We start from the raw sequence: 16061 nt of genomic DNA on the forward strand, positions 1-16061 counted from the left end.
TGTCATCTTAATCATTGGTCCCTCATAGCAACAGTCTTTCAAATGAAAAAGGAACTAACACGGCCTCCATACAGTTACCATTTTAACCACCGAGTGTACACTTCTACAGCGTTAAGTATATTCACATTGTTGTTGTGCAAACATTATACCACCGTCCTCTATATTTTCATCTTCCAATCTGAAACTCTACAGGCAGTCAGATGTCCACATTAGTTTCATAATTAGAAAATAAAGGTATTACATGCCTGTAATATCAATACTCAGAGGCTGAGGCAGGAGGATTCCAAGCCTGAGCCCAGTCTAGAATACATACAGAGTTCAAAGTCAGCCTGGACTACATAGCTAGATCTTGTCTCAAAAAATCCAAAAGAGGCCAGGGATTTGGCTTAGTGGTTCTGCCGCTTGCCTCGCAAGTGCAAAGACCTGAGTTCGATCCCTGGTACCAAAAAAAAAAAAAATCCAAAAAGAAAAAAATCAACTTTTTTTTTTGGTACCAGAGATCGAACTCAGGACCTTGCATTTGCAAGGCAAGCGGTGGAACCACTGAGCTAAATCCCTGGCCCAAAATTCATTTTTTAAACTAGAAAGTCATTTAGAAAATACAGACTTACCATAATCACTTTTTTGTTATATTATGTGACTTTTTAAGACCATGCCCCAATTCTTACACATTTTTACAGGGTTATTATCACACATATACAAAAAGTAGTCTTGTGATTTTTTTTTTTGGTACCGGCAATCGAACTCGGGTCCTTGCGCTTAGAAGTGATTTTTATACTTAATATTCCAAATTGTGAATATCCAAAATGAGTTTTAAGTTCCGTAACTTTTACTAATATGTAACTCAGTGTAGTATTAAGGACAGTCATGTGCTATTCAGGCTCATGTGTACAGTGAGACACTTCACTTATGAGAACACTTCGTTACTTTCTGATCATCTGCATCCAAGTCATATGCTGAGCAGTCAGTAAGTTCCCGGCACTGTTTTTCTCATATGTGCTAACTTATTTACCCTTTCTGGTCACCCTCTAAGTAGCTCCTATAATCACTTCCATTTTAAAGGTTAATAAACTGAGTGTGTGATGTCTTAAGTAACTTTCCAGTATTACACCACTGATAAATAACAAAGGCAGGTTTCAAACCTGAGTAACCTGGCTCTGAAGGCCATGCTCTGAATCATCATGTTTTATTATTTCTCAAATACATGTGAGCTCCTGTACTTATAAAATGATGAGTACTTTTTCTTTTTTGAAAAATGCCCACAAAGTGATGCTATGAATACTATGTCTGAATTTGAGACTATCAGAAGCCCAGAGTTATTTATCTCCCAAGGAGCAAAGATAAGATATCAGTTTTTGTGATTTTGTTTTTGGTAGTACTAGGTTAGAATCCAGGACCTCACTACACATGCAAGGCAACCATTCTACCGTGAGTGATATCTTCATCCCAAAATTTATTCCTGGTACTGATGGTTAAGGCATTAAGAACTGAAAGAGTACTATTTATTACCTTTCAACAACTTGTTTATGGACACTTTTCCACTGTTCTTTGTCTGAGTCAGTTCCTAATTCAGGGTTCAGAGATTTTAGAGGAACACCAGCAACATTCACCCCACTCCATAAAGCCACTAAAAAAGTATACATACATATTTAATGTATATATAATATATTATTCTTATTTTATATATTTATGTTATACACATTGTTTTATATATTATTATTTTAATATACTATAATATACATTTATATTATTGTACATATTTATATATAATGTGGTATATATATATCAGAATAAGCTCTTCTTGCTAATACTGCATCAGCTATTTTAGTTCAGTGTCAGACCGGGGATTTAGCTCAATGGTTTTGCTGCCTGCTTCGCAAGCCCAAGGTCCCAAGTTCGATCTACAGTACCAAAAAAAAAAAAAAAAAGTTTGAGTTCAGTGTCATGCAGTGAAACTAGCAAACATGTTGTGGTGATAGTTATACAACTCTGCAAATACAATCAATGAATTGTGCACTTTAAATGAGTGAATTCTATGATATACTGATAATATCTTTAAAAAGCTCAAGAAAGTCACAATACTACCTGGGTGTGGTTGCACACAGCAATAATTCCAGCATTCAGGAGGCTGAGACAGGAGGATTCCCATGAGTTCAAGGTCTGCCTGGGTTACACAGTGAGTTCAAGGCCAACCAAAAAAAAAAAAAGAGAGAAAGAAAGAAAAAAGCCAATACTGTAAAGTACAAAGTGCTCTCTCTAGAGAAGTGAAACATTCAGATTGATTTGTTTTGTTTTTCTAGATCCTAGCCAGGCATGATGGTGCACACCTGTAATCCCTGCACTCAGGAGTCTGAGGGAGAAGGATCATCTTGAGTTTGAGGCCAGCCTGGGCTACATTGTGAGTTCAAGGCCAGCCTGGACTACATAGTGAGGCCCTGTCTCAAAATACAAAAAAAAAGGGCAAAATATTTGAACAAATATTTCTGAAAAGAAGATATGTAAATGACCAACAGGTATATGAAAACATGCTCAATATCGCTGATCAGAGAAATACAAATCATAACCACAATGAGGAATGATCTCTCATGAGTCAGAATGAATGGCTATTATCAAAAAGACAAGGGCCGGGGATTTAGCTCAGTGGTTCTGCCACTTACCTCACAAGTGCAAGGTCCCGAGTTCAATCCCTGGTACCAAAAAAAGACAAAAAAGAGCCAGGAATTTGGCTCAGTGGCATCACACCTGCCTGGCAAGCACAAGGTCCTGAGTTCAATCCCTGGTACCGACAAAAAAGACAAAAAAGGGCCAAGGATTTGGCTCAGCAGCACCATGCCTGCCTCAGAAGCATAAGGTCCTGAGTTTGATCCCCAGTACCAAAAAAAAAAAAAAAAGACAAAAAAAAAAGCCCTAAATACTGCTAAGGCTATAGAGAAAGGGGAACTCTTATGCCCTAATGGTAAAAATGTAAATTAGTACCATCATATAGAAAACAGTATGGAAATGCCCCCAAAACTAAAATTATTTTTTTAAAAATCTGTAATTAGAATTAACATACAATCCAGCAATCCTACTACTGTGCATATAATAACCAAAGGAAATGAAAATGGTATATTGAAGAGATATTGGCATACCTATGCACAATAGCCAAGATTTCACATCAACCTAAATATCCAACAACAAATGAATGGATAAAGAAAATACAATAGGCTGAATGTGGTAGTGTACACCAGTAATCCTAGCATGCTGGGAATCTGAGGCAGGTAATGCTAGTTATCCTGATTTGATCATTACAGAATGTACACAGCTGTGGGGTGGCTCATCACACTGTACCTCTTAAATATGCATAATTATGTGTCAGTTAAAATTATTTTAAAACAAAGGAAGAAAAAAAGATATGCCAGGGAAATGGCAATAAAATAAACCATATAAATATATATTAATCTCAGAAAATATATTCTAAAGAAAATAAGTATTAATAAAAATAGGTAGTAGAGCTGGGGATTTAGCTCAGTGGTGCCCCTGCCTGCCTCACAAGCACAAGGTCCTGAGTTTGATCCCCTGTATCAAAAAAAAAAAAGAGGTAGTTATCCACTAATAGTAGGTTTATACTTACCACTAGAATCACCATGTTCTCCAATAATCCAACCATGGCAGCTTGCAGGATGGACACCCAACTTCTCTCCAATTAGGTAACGGAAACGGGCAGAGTCTAGATTACAACCACTCCCAATTACAGGAGTGGCAGGTAAGCCGCTTATCTTCCAGACCACATATGTCAAAATATCCACTGGGAAAAAAAGTCATGTTAGAAAAAAATTCATGCAACTTCTTTTTATAATTTGCTTTTCTAATAGGTAGATGAAATGTTTTGGAGTCAAATACAGGCTTACTCCAAAGTACAGCAAATCAACCAAGAAATACAGATAATCCGTTATATATTTATTAAAATGCTAAATTATTCATTACCAGAGTTTTAAAGGAAAAAAATCTTTTGAGATACAACATGTGCCCATCTGTATATCTAATAATCAAGTTTACCTCCTTAATTAATCTCCTAGACTCCATTAACACATCCTTATCTAAGCCATCAGCATCTGTTACCTAGAATAATGCCATGGGCATGCCCAGGGCTATGTGCAGGTGTGTACTGCTCAAGAAAAATAGGACACAGCCCTAGGCTTAGTTCTGTCTGGTCCTGAGGTGCTCACGAAGCAGGAAGCGATGGCTAAGACACAGCTGTAAACTACCTAGTGAGTGTTGAAGACACGCCCTGGCAGCATACACGCAGCTCTCCACCAATAATGGGGAACTAGGCTTTGGTACCAGGCATTGAAGGAAAGTTCTGTCTGAACATTAGCTGACCAGTACACATCTTCCAGGAGAAAAACTTCTGTTGTATGCAACAAAAAACAAAGACTCTACAGAATTACTTCATAAAAGCCATGAAACAAACAAGCAAACCTTGGGTAGAGGGAGAATTTGATTTACTGAGCTTTCATATAATTTTCAGAATGTCTAGTTTTCAACAGAAAATTATGAGCCCCATGAAGAAATAAAGTATGATGCAGGGTCGGGGATTTAGCTCAGCGGTTCCACCACCTGCTGCAAAAGCACAAGGACCTGAGTTCGATCCCTGGTACCAAATACAAAAACCAAACAAAAAAAAGAAAGTATGATGCATAAATAGGGAGAGGGCATTCAGTACAAACTGTCCCTGAGTAAGTCCAGACAGAGATTTACTAGACAAATACTTTAAGTCAATTATTTAAACTATGTTTAAAGAGCTAAAGGAATGCATGTTTAACAATCTAAAGGCAATAATACAAGAATGTCTCACCAAATATAGGATATCAATAAATAGGAATTATAAAAAGAAAGAGGAACAAATGAAAATTCACTAGAATGGCTCAACAGCAGATTAAGAAGTCCATGAGTCAAAAGAATCGCTCACTTAAAAGATGAGTAACATCAATCCCCTGTACCAAAAAAAAAGATGAGTAAACCAGGGGCTGGGGATTTAGCTCAGTGGTGCCACACTAGCCTCACAAGTGCAAGGTCCTGAGTTCAATCCCCAGCCCCCCCCCAAAAAATATATGAGTCAACTGAAAATTTCCAGTCTGAGAAACAAAACAAAAAAGAGCTATAGTTGTACAACACTATGAACATCCTATGTACCACTGAATTGTACACTTGAATTAACTGTATGTTACATGAATTTCACTTTGAGGTTTTTGGGGTTTTTTTTTTTGGTACCAGAGATCGAACTCGGGACCTTGGGCTTGCGAGGCAGGCACCGGAACCACTGAGCTAAATCCCCGGCTTCACTTTGATTTTTAAAAATGAAAGAGCTTAGGGGATTTCTTGGACACTAGCAAGAGAACCAGTACACATTATCTGGCAAAACTATCCTTCAAAAATGGAGGAGCTGGGCCAGGGATCTAGCTCAGTGGCACTGTGCCTGCCTTGCAAGTGCAAGATCCTGAGTTCGATCCCTTGATACCAAAAAAAAAAAAAAAAAAAAAATAGAGGGGCTGTGGGGTGGCTCCATGTTAGAGAGCTTGCTCAGCATGCACAAGACCCTGAGTTCTATCCCAGGAGGAGGAGGAGGAGTACATGGGGGAGGAGAAAGGAGGAGGAGGAGCTGAGGCTAAAACTCGAAGAACTGATAATGCCAAATGCTGGCAAGGATGTGATGCAACCAGAACTCTCAACAGGGCAGGGGATTTAGCTCAGTGGTTCCGGCCCCTGCCTCACAATTGCAAGGTCCTGAGTTTGATCCCTGGTACCAAAAAATAAATAAATAAATAAAAAGATACAACAACTTTGAAAAAGTCACTGCTGGTTTCTAATAGAGTTTAAACACACACTTACCATATAAGCCATCCTAGGTTTTTACGCAAAAGCAATGAAGTCATACAATTATGTAAAGATTCATATATAAACAGTCATATCAGTGCATAATACCCTCAAACTGGAAATAGCTCAAATATCTACCAACACGTGAACAGAGTACTTAAAATATATAAATACAAGAATATTCTTCAAGCCAGGTGTGATGATGCAGCACTCAGGAGGCTGAAATAGGACGATAGTGAATGTAGGCCAGACTGGACTACACAGCAAGATCCAGTCTCAAAAAGATGGGGGGTAGGAGGAGAAGGAAAAGAAAAAGAGGAGGAAGAGGGGGAAGACCGCCTGCCTTGCAAGCTCAAGGTCCTGAGTTCTATCCTCAATACCAAAAAAAAAAAAAAAGAAAGAAAGAAAGAAATAAGTTGGGCGTGGTGGCACATGCCTGTAATCCCAGCACTGAGGAGGCTGAGGCAGGAGGATTGCTGCAACATTTATGTATAGTGAATTCAACGACAGCCTGAACATATAGTGAGACCATGTCTCAAAAAAACCCACAAAAAAACCTAAAAATAAAAAGGAACTCGTCACCAATATAGTACCCAACAACATGAATTATTTCCAAAATAATTGTGTTGGGTGAAGAGAGCCAGATAGAAAAGATTTTTTCACTGTGATTCCTCTTATATGAAGGTCCAGAAAATGAGGCCAGAGTTGGAATGAGAGATGAACCGGAAAGGAACCAAAGGAAACTCTCAGAGGTAAGTGGAATGTTCTGTACCTTGATTATGGTGGTGGTAAAGTGATTATATTTATCAATAGTGTTTCCACTGTTTCTTTGAATTAGTACACTTTATTATACATAAAATGTTACCTCAATGAAGTTTAACAAGAGGAGGAGAGATATGGAGAAATTATCCTTATGTGATAAAAGGGAGGAGAAAAAGACTCACCTGGATTTGAAACAATAAGCATTGTGCAGTCAGGACTACGATGGGCTATGGGAGGGATGATGGATTTCATGATATTCACATTATGTTGGACCAGGGCAAGGCGACTTTCTCCCTCCTGCTGCCTTGCACCTGCTGTGACCATAACTAATTTGGAATTTGCAGATATCTTGTAATCTAAAAAGGAAACTAGACAGTGTTTGGATCAAGGTTGCTACAGTCATTGTGTCTTAACTCTTTAAAAATTTGTCGTATCTGATTGGTATCAGAGTGCTAATCTACCTTTATGTCTGGCATTTGCAGACTGACAGACACTTCATATAGTACTATTATCTTGTATAAACTGAAGAAGTCTTGTCACTACTGCTTGCCAATTTTCACACAGCCACCTTCAAATGTTTTATAACACAATCTTCTATCCCATTTAGCCCACATTCACATTCATTATAAAAGCCTAAGCAATGAAAGTCCTCTAATCTTTTAGAAACAGTGTAATAAAGTTCAGAACTCTAACAATGTATGTATCTGTTTTAGGATTCTAAGAGCAAGGTATAGATATAGATATAAGAACTTGAACTTGCTGAGTAGCCCAGGCTGACCTTGAACTCTCCATCCCCCATCTCAGCTTAGCAAGCGCTTGGATTACATATCTGTATATACATATATAGATATACTTAACTATACATATATATATATATATATATATATATAGTTAAGTATATATAGATATACTTAACTTTCCTTTTTGAAACAGGGTCTTGCTATGTAGCTTAAGGTATCCTCAAGCTCACTATGTAGGCAAGCCCAGCCTCAAACTTGATATCCTCCTTCTCAGCCTTAACTTCTAATTACTATAAGGGACAATACTTGATGTCATAAACAAGTTCTTAATCCACAAAAGAAAATAAACTATTGAGGCCTAGTGTGGTGGTGCACATCTGTAATCCCAGCACTACGGAGGCTGAGGCAGGAGGATCACTGTGAGTTCAAGACCAGCCTGGACCACACAGCAAGACCCTACCTCAAAAAAGATTTTTGTTGCTCTTGTTTTCCTTAATGCACTCCCACATGCCATGCATGAGAATACCTATCAGTCCACCTCCTCACACTTAGTGTTATTACACTTTCGCCAGTGTGTAACTGTACATTGATATACTCATCTCCCTTTCCATAGTTATTGTCCTTTCCTATATTTATAGGCCATTTCAATTTCTTCTTTTGTGAAATATTCAAATCTTTACCATTTTTCTATTGGGCTATGTATATTTATCTTATTCATTATTAAAGTATTTTTATTCAGAACACTATTCCTTTATCAGTTACGTCACAAATATTTTTCTCACTTTACACTCTCTTCACTCTTTTAGTGTCTTGTCGTATTGTTATGGGAGGAGGTGTGGGTTGTTCTTTTTTCCAGTATTGGAAACTGAATCCAAGGCCTCATGCATGCTAGACAACCGCTCTACTACTACACTACATCCCTAGCCCCACCCATCCTGCTCTCTTTTTCAGGTTTGTCGGGAGCTTGTGATCTTCCTGTCTCAGCCTCTCAGGGATTGCAGGTGTGTGCCACCACACCCAGCTAGTGTCTTTTTGTGAACACAGTCGTGTGTGTGTGTGTGTGTGTGTGTGTGTGTCCCATACTGGAGGTGGAACTCAGGACCTTGCGCTTGCAAGGCAGGCGCAGCGCCTACTGAGCTATATTTCCAGCCCTCAAACTCTTTATCTTATGCTCTTTATTGTTTGTGATTTTTCCATCTTTGTGTTTAAGAAATTCTTTCCCCACATCTGTAATCCCAGCACTCTGAGGGGCTGAAGCAGGAGGATCACAATTTTGAGCCCAGCCTGGGCAATTTAGTGAGATCCTGTCTCCAAATAAATAAAAACTACCCTAGGGATGTACCTCAGTGTGAAGGTCCTGAGTTCAATCTCCAGTACCATCAGAAAAAAAAAAAATCTGTTTTTCATAGTTTCTTGTTCCATGCTGTTTGTGAGTTTTTCCTTTCTTTAAATAGAACAATCCTTAAAAAACAGAATAATTCTATTTATTCTATAATTTGGTTTTGATAATTTTGAATTCTATGGTGGCTCATCATCTCTGCTCATTCTTGTTCATGAATTTTTTTGTAGATTATTTTACGATGAAATGCTCATTTTCCTCAGAATTTTATTTATGAAAGTTCTTTGAACCTGTTATCCCAGAATTCAGGAGGCTGAGGCAGGAGGATCACTGCAAGTTCAAGGCCAGCCTGAACTACATAGTGAGACTCTGTCTCAAAAACACACAAAATAAAGAGACAAATAAAAAAGAAAGTTCTCTGAAGCCTGGAATAAAGTGAGTTTCCTTCAGAGAAATAAAAGCTAGCTTACTGCTCCAAATTCTTACTAGCCATTTCTTCCACTAAAGTATCTGAGAAACTCATTTTTACTTGCCTGGCTCCCAAGGGCCAGGAGAGGAGAATTCTTTCTAGGTCAACCTTTTTGTTTCTAGGTTTTGTGTTTGATGGGGGGGGGGGGGTTGTGTGTGTATTTTGGGACAGGGTCTCCCTGTTTAGTCCAGGCTGGTCTTAAACTTACCGTGTAGCCCAGGCTGGCCTCGAACTCACAGCCTCAGGCAGCCAAGTGCTGGGATCACAGGTGTGTGCCACCATGCTCAGCTAGGTCATCCTTTTGTCTGGGGTTGGTAAACGGCAGCCTCCACCTTGTTTTGACAATACATTTTTGCTTATTGTCTATGGCTGTTATTGTACTACAACAGCAAAGCTGAATAACTGAGACAAGGACAAAGTTGCCAGCAAAGCTTAAATTATTTACCATCTGGTTCTTTACATAAAATTTACTGGCTGGGTGTGGTGGCACATGCCTGTAATCCCAGTGCTAGGGAGGCTGAGGCAAGAGGATCACCACGAGTTTGAGTCTAGGCTGGGCTACATAGTGAGTTCAAGGCCAGCCTGAACTACACAGAGAGACTCTGTCTCAAAAAAAATGGGGGTGGGGTGGGGATTTAGCTCAGTGGTACTGTGCCGGCCTTACAAGTGCAAGGTGTTGAGTTTGATCCCCAGTACCAAAAAAAAACACCTTCTTTTACTGACTCCTAGCATAGTTCATTGGGATCCAGTGAACTCCTATACAACTTCCCAATTAGGTTCTGTCTCTGGCCTCCTATTCCATGAGACAGTGAAAACCAAAACTGATAGTAGGTTTGGCTAATGCCATTAGGGTGAAAATGAGCTAAGTGCTCTGCTTAACTCTGGTTTTCTTACCTCATTGTACTTTTTTTTTTAATTGTTGTTGTTTGTTTTGGTTTTGGTTTTTGAAGACAGGTTCTCACTGTGTAGTCCAGGCTGGCCTTGAACTCACTGTGTAGTCTGAGCTGCCCTGGAACTTGTGGTGATCCTCCTGCCTCAGTCTCCCTAGGGCTGGGATTACAGGCATGCACCACACCTGGCATTCACTGTACTTGTTCTGAAAATGCTTCACACTTCGTTAGTGGCCTGTCATTTCTTTAAAGATTGACATTTTTTTCTTTTCACATTTCCTGCAGAAGTCCTGTCATTTACAGCAAGAGGATTGATTAGTCCAAGTATTTATTATGCCATATTATTGGAAATTGAAAGGTTAATGGTTTTAAAAAATATTCTAGGACAATAGTAGTACCTTTGACTCCATTCAACCAAGTCAACAGGTTAAAAACACAGATACCAAAGCACATGGAGTGCTCTCAACTAGCTGACTACTACCTAGTATGCCTGGGCTTCTGCTCATCAGTTGCTGCATATCAAAGAATCATTCATGTTTGTACTCAAATATATTTATGCTAGTTATCTTTATTATTAATCATAGAATTAAATCACTACATATGAGTGTGAAAGAAATGAATACTGAAGATAAATATGACAATCAGGATTGAGGATTGAGAGGCGGGGGATATGAACAGACAATGTGTTAAGTGAACTGTTAATGCTTATTTCTTTTTGTGGCTAGTGGAGACACTGATGTTCCTTATATTCTTCTCTTTCTCTGTGTTTTTTTTTTAGTTTTGACATGTTGGGGTTCAAACTCAAGGCTCTGTACATGCTAGGCAAAGATTCTAGAACTAAGCTATACCCTTCTACACTTGTTATATTTTCTTAATCTTTTTCCTATGTCAAATATTTTATAATAAAATAAATTATGAGTAAATATTTCTACAAAAATCATAGGGGCTGGGGACTTAGCTCAGGGTTGCCACTGCCTGCCTCGCAAGTGCAAGGTCCCAAGTTCAATCCCAGGTACCAAAAAAAAATTTTTTTTAATTAAAAAAATAAAAATTATATTGAATGCTTGGGAAAGATATATTCAAAACAAGTTTTTAAAAAATTTTCCTTTTAGGTGTAAGAGAGAAATTCAAATAAAAGAAAATCATAAAAATTTGAGTTTATGATCAGATAACTGCTTGAGTGTCTTTAAATTTCTTGTAGTACTTTAGAATAAATTAAAATAATCATTATTAGTGTGCTTTAAAGAAGAAACTGCAAAATTCCAATCAGCTGATGCCTGTAATCTTAGTACTCAGGAGGCTGGGGTAGGGGGATCATGAGTTCAAGGCCAGAATTCGCCCCATAGCAAGACCATGTCTCAGAAACAAAACAAAAAATCTTCCAATCAGCTGCACCATACTCAACGGCCTTGCTCTAAAATCAGAAAGTTGGAAATGAACTAAGTACATGGTTATAGTATGTCTAACAATTTTAAGTTAAATACCTTCAGTCCCAATCATATTAGACAAGTGGCTTTCTAGTACACTATAATCTGTTAATTTATATTACCAAACAGTGCACTATACACTTTAGGGTATGATAAAATAATTATTTTCCCCAATTCTTTGAGTCTTCTTAGTTGGTTAATACAATAGTGGTGGCAGGCCAGGGACTAGCTCAGTAGTTCCGCCGCCTGCCTCGAAAGCGCAAGGTCCCAAGTTCAATCCCCAGTACCAAAAAACAAAACAAAACAATAGTGGTGGCACATGCCTATAATCCCAGTACTCTACAGAGGCTAAGGCAGGAGAATTACCTCTAGTTCAAGGCCAGTCTGGGCTATATAGTGAGATCCTGTCTAAAAACAAAAAACAAAAACAAAACATGACAGTAATGCTAACAGGACCCAGTTTTTCACTCCTATGTACTATGGCCTTATGCTATGGTTTAAAACTTGGTCCTCGGGGCCAGGGATTTAGCTCAGTGGTTTCACCCCTGCTGCTCAAGCACAAGAGCCCGAGTTCGATCCCCGGTACCAAAAAAACAAAAACAAAACAAAACAACAACAACAAAATATATATATACACATAAAACTTGGTCCTCTATAAACAGAAAGAAAAAGGTATGCTGGGAATGGTGATGCTTGTCTGTAATCTCAGCCACTCGGGGGTGTGTGGCAGGAGGATCATAAGAGGAAAGCCTTCCTGGGCAACTTACCAAAACCCCATCACAAAATAAAATTTTTAAAAAGGGCTAAGCATGTAGTTCAGTGGTAGAGCACTTGCCCAGCATGCATGAGGACCTGGGATCAATCCCCTGTACCACAAAAAAGAAAAAAGAAGAAGAGAAAATCAGGTGAAAGAATATAGATAAATATCAAAATGACAAGTTTCAAAACTATTTATATAATGTTGGTTAAGTAAAAAATGCCTAGAAAAGGGAAAGAAATAAACAATCGTTAACAGAAGAGAGTCAAAAAAATTCTTTTACAGTTTTCTGTATTTTCCAAATTTCCTCCAATTATAATGAAATGTTTCTTCAAATAAAACAAAACAAAACAGGGCCGGGGATTTAGCTCAGTGGTTCTGGCACCTGCCTCGAAAGCGCCAAGGTCCTGAATTCGATCCCCGGTACCAAAAACAAAACAAAACGAAACAAAACAAAACACAACTTCTAAGCCAGGTATGGTAGCACATACTAAGGTAGGAGGATTGCAAGTTCAAGCCCACCTCAGGCAACTTAGTGACTTAGCAAGACCCCATCTTAAAATTAAAAAAAAAAAAGAGCTGGGGTATAGCTCAGTGCAAAGGCCTGGGATTCAATCCCCAATATAGAAAAAAAAATTTTTTTAATTGTATGTCCTAATGACACAGTGATCTTTTTAATTTTATATTTATTGACATGAGTTTGGTAAAATTCATTACTTAAAGTCCTGAAAATAACTTTAGAAAACTAAAATTAACCTTTTCCAGAGATAATCTTTGAAGTACTAAAGAAAAGACTGCCATGCTGAAGATCCATTGTTTCTCCCTTCAATTTGTCCTCTGCGACATCAACAAGGGCAAGTTCATCCACCAAATCCTAAAATACATGAAAGTTCTGAGTAAAATGTTCCTATTTTAGTTTTAGGAGAACGAACATTTTCATATGACTATTTTATACTAAAAGAAGTCTCTCTCTTTTTTTTTTGGTACCAGGGATTGAACTCAGGACCTTGTGCTTTCGAGGCAGGCAGTGGAACCACTGAGCTAAATCCCCGGCCCGAAGTCTCATATTTTTAATTGTGAAGAATGATACTCACTTCCACCGCCTGCCTGGCAATCGCAAGGTCCTGAGTTCAATCCCTGGTACCAAAAAACAACAACAACAAAAAAGAATGATACTCACAAGTGCAAGGTCCTGAGTTCGATCCCCAGTACCAAAACAAAAAAACACTTAAAAATAGTTGCTGAATGTACCCAGTGACCAGAAGCCAAGGTAAGCAATAGGAGGTTGGAACAACTATTAATTGCTTTGATTTTATATAATTGTTAAGATTTTTTTAAAATTGTTTGAGACAGGGTCTCACCATGTGGTACAGGCTGGCCTTGAACTCACTATGTAGCCCGGGCTGGCCTCAAACTCATAGCAATCTTCCTGCCTCAACCTCCTGAATGCTGGGATTACAGGGATTCCCCTACCATGCCCAGCTTGTTAGAATTTTTTTAGAATTGGTTTGACCCACACACACACACAAAACCTCTATCCCATGTTCAGGTAACAGTTTAAAACCAATGAAAACCTATAAAGTTCTTTAAATGGATTTTATTATTTTTAACACCAAGACTAATTTCTTCTGTATCAGAGGACAAAGTCAACAGAATGAAAAGACACCTCACGAGGTGAAAATATTTGCAAATCATGTATCTGATAAGTTTACCAGGGAATGAACCTGGGTCCTTGAGCTTTTGAGGCAGGCGGCAGAACCACTGAGCTAAATCCCCAGCCCAGTAGTTCTTTATATATACTGAATATTAAGAATTTATCAGAGGGCCGGGGATTTAGCTCAGTGGTTCTGCCGCCTGCCTCAAAAGCTCAAGGACCCAAGTTTGATCCCCAGTACCAAAAAAAAAAAAAAAGAACTACTGCAACTCAACAACAACAAAGACAACTTGATTTTTTTTTATTGGGCAAAGGCCTCAGATATCTATTTCTCCAAAGATGAAATACAAATGGCCAATAAGCACAGGGAAAGATGCTCAGAAAACAAGATAGAAAAAGCAAAGGACTTCCATTGTTTTATTTTGTTTTGTTTTGTTTTTTGGTGCTGGGGATCGAACTCGGGTCCTTGCAAGCAGCAAAACCACTGAGCTAAATCCCCAGCGCCCCATTGTTATTTTTATCAAGTTTGGTACTTTTTGTTTTACAATGAGCACATATTTTTAAAAACATTAAGTACAGCTGAGTATGGTGGTACACACCTGTAATCCCGGAACATTGAAAGGCTAAGGCAGGAGAGTGGAAAGTTGAAGCCCAGGTTGGGCAATTTAGCAAGACACCATTTCAAAATGAAAATGAAAATAAATAAATAAATAAATAAATAAATAAATAAATAAAGGGACCAGGGATGTACCTTAGGGCTAAGGCTCTGAGTTCAGTCCTCGGCACTGGTGGAAAAAATACGTGTAAATCCTTGACTTAAAAATATGACTTTCACCCATTACCCTTCAAGGAATGCACTGAATCATGCTGTATTAACAAAAATAATACCTCTCCTATGAGTAAATATAAATGGTTTAGCAAGTCAGCTCCAAATAAATGTTTCTTTTGTCAAAATCAAATGAGAGGGCTGGGGATTTAGCTCAGTGATTCTGGCGCCTGCATCACAAGCTCAAGGTCCCGAGTTCGATCCCCGGTACCAAAAAAAAATGAAATGAGAGTATTGCAGATAGGTAACTTAATTAGATATCTTGTAGGCAGTTAGACAGGGCCAGCCCAGGAGGAGCCAACATGGGAGACAATCAAGACACATTCACTGGGCCAGGGATATAACTCAGTGGCACAGCACCTGCGTGCTAAGCGAAAGGTCCTGAGTTCAATCCCCTGTACCGCCAATAAAGAAAGAAAGAAAGAAAGAAAGAAAGAAAGAAAGAAAGAAAGACACATTCACTGAAGGCCAGCATTGTAAAAAGAGAAAAACTACACACCCTTGTGGTTCCCCTAGGTATAAATAGCAGTGATTGATATTCTAAATAGGTATCAATCACGTGGGTGGGGGGGTCAAGGTCTTAACCCAGCCTCTCCAGGAAATATCCCTGACCCCTACTCTTACTGAAAGTCCTCGTATGCTTGCTACAATCAATATTACTTGGGCGACTGTACTTGTAACCTTATGGGTTGGTCATGGTTTTGAACCACCTCATGCCCACCTTGTAAATTTCCATTGGGTCTTATAGTTTTGTCCCACTTTGTACCCGCCTCACCACGTGGTTTTGCTGTATAAAACATCTTTGAAGGCCGAGGATTTAGCTCAGTGGTTCCGCCGCCTGCCTCACAAGTGCAAGGGCCCAAGTTCGATCCCCGGTACCAAAAAAAAAAAAAAAAAAATCTTTGAAAAGTGGGGTAAGCGGGCAACCCAATTTCTGGTCCCCCTTCTGTCTCTTAGGCAGAAGTTTTCTTTCTCCCAATAGATTTTTCCTACTCTTAACCTGTTGTTCCTAGAATTCATTGATTTTAGAGAACACGAACTCGCGTTTCAATTATCTAGTAGATTTGGGAGTTACATCCCTTCCCCCTATATTACCAGGACACATTTTTTGCTGTCAGGGGGTTAGTCCTGCGACCCTGAACTCAACATCTTGAAGACGCCCAAGTGTTTCCTTGGTTTCCAGCCACAGGATGGGCTTATCGCTTACCTTCAGTAAGATAGTAAACAGCACAAGCGATACCTACGGCACCAACTCCAGCTATGGTGATCTTACACTGGGAGCTTTTATCTTCTGCAACTAGATTTGCGATAAGCTGGTCCTTGAGAGATGACATGTTGAGA

General features: G+C 38.9%; 1 protein-coding gene across 2 annotated transcripts in view; it reads right to left on the reverse strand.

Annotated features, from left to right (window-relative positions):
- The window catches only part of LOC101715932 (L-lactate dehydrogenase C chain), a 35786-nt gene extending 19725 nt beyond the window's left edge, over window positions 1-16061 (reverse strand). Inside the window, exons 1-6 of one of the 2 annotated variants that reach the window (XM_087211562.1) lie at window positions 15928-16061; window positions 12997-13114; window positions 6801-6974; window positions 3614-3787; window positions 2086-2160; window positions 1510-1627 (exon numbers count right to left, since the gene is read on the reverse strand). In XM_087211562.1, the coding sequence (XP_087067688.1) occupies window positions 1510-1627; window positions 2086-2160; window positions 3614-3787; window positions 6801-6974; window positions 12997-13054 (599 nt within the window). In that variant the 5' untranslated portion in view covers window positions 13055-13114; window positions 15928-16061. Of the gene's footprint in view, window positions 1-1509; window positions 1628-2085; window positions 2161-3613; window positions 3788-6800; window positions 6975-10060; window positions 13960-15927 lie in introns of those variants that run through there. The other variant, XM_087211563.1, reaches the window with a different exon arrangement.

This window comes from Heterocephalus glaber, unplaced genomic scaffold (genome assembly GCF_053883595.1).
Source record: "Heterocephalus glaber isolate CG9 unplaced genomic scaffold, H.glaber_assembly_v1.0 deba00001428, whole genome shotgun sequence".
Taxonomy (NCBI): domain Eukaryota; kingdom Metazoa; phylum Chordata; class Mammalia; order Rodentia; family Bathyergidae; genus Heterocephalus; species Heterocephalus glaber.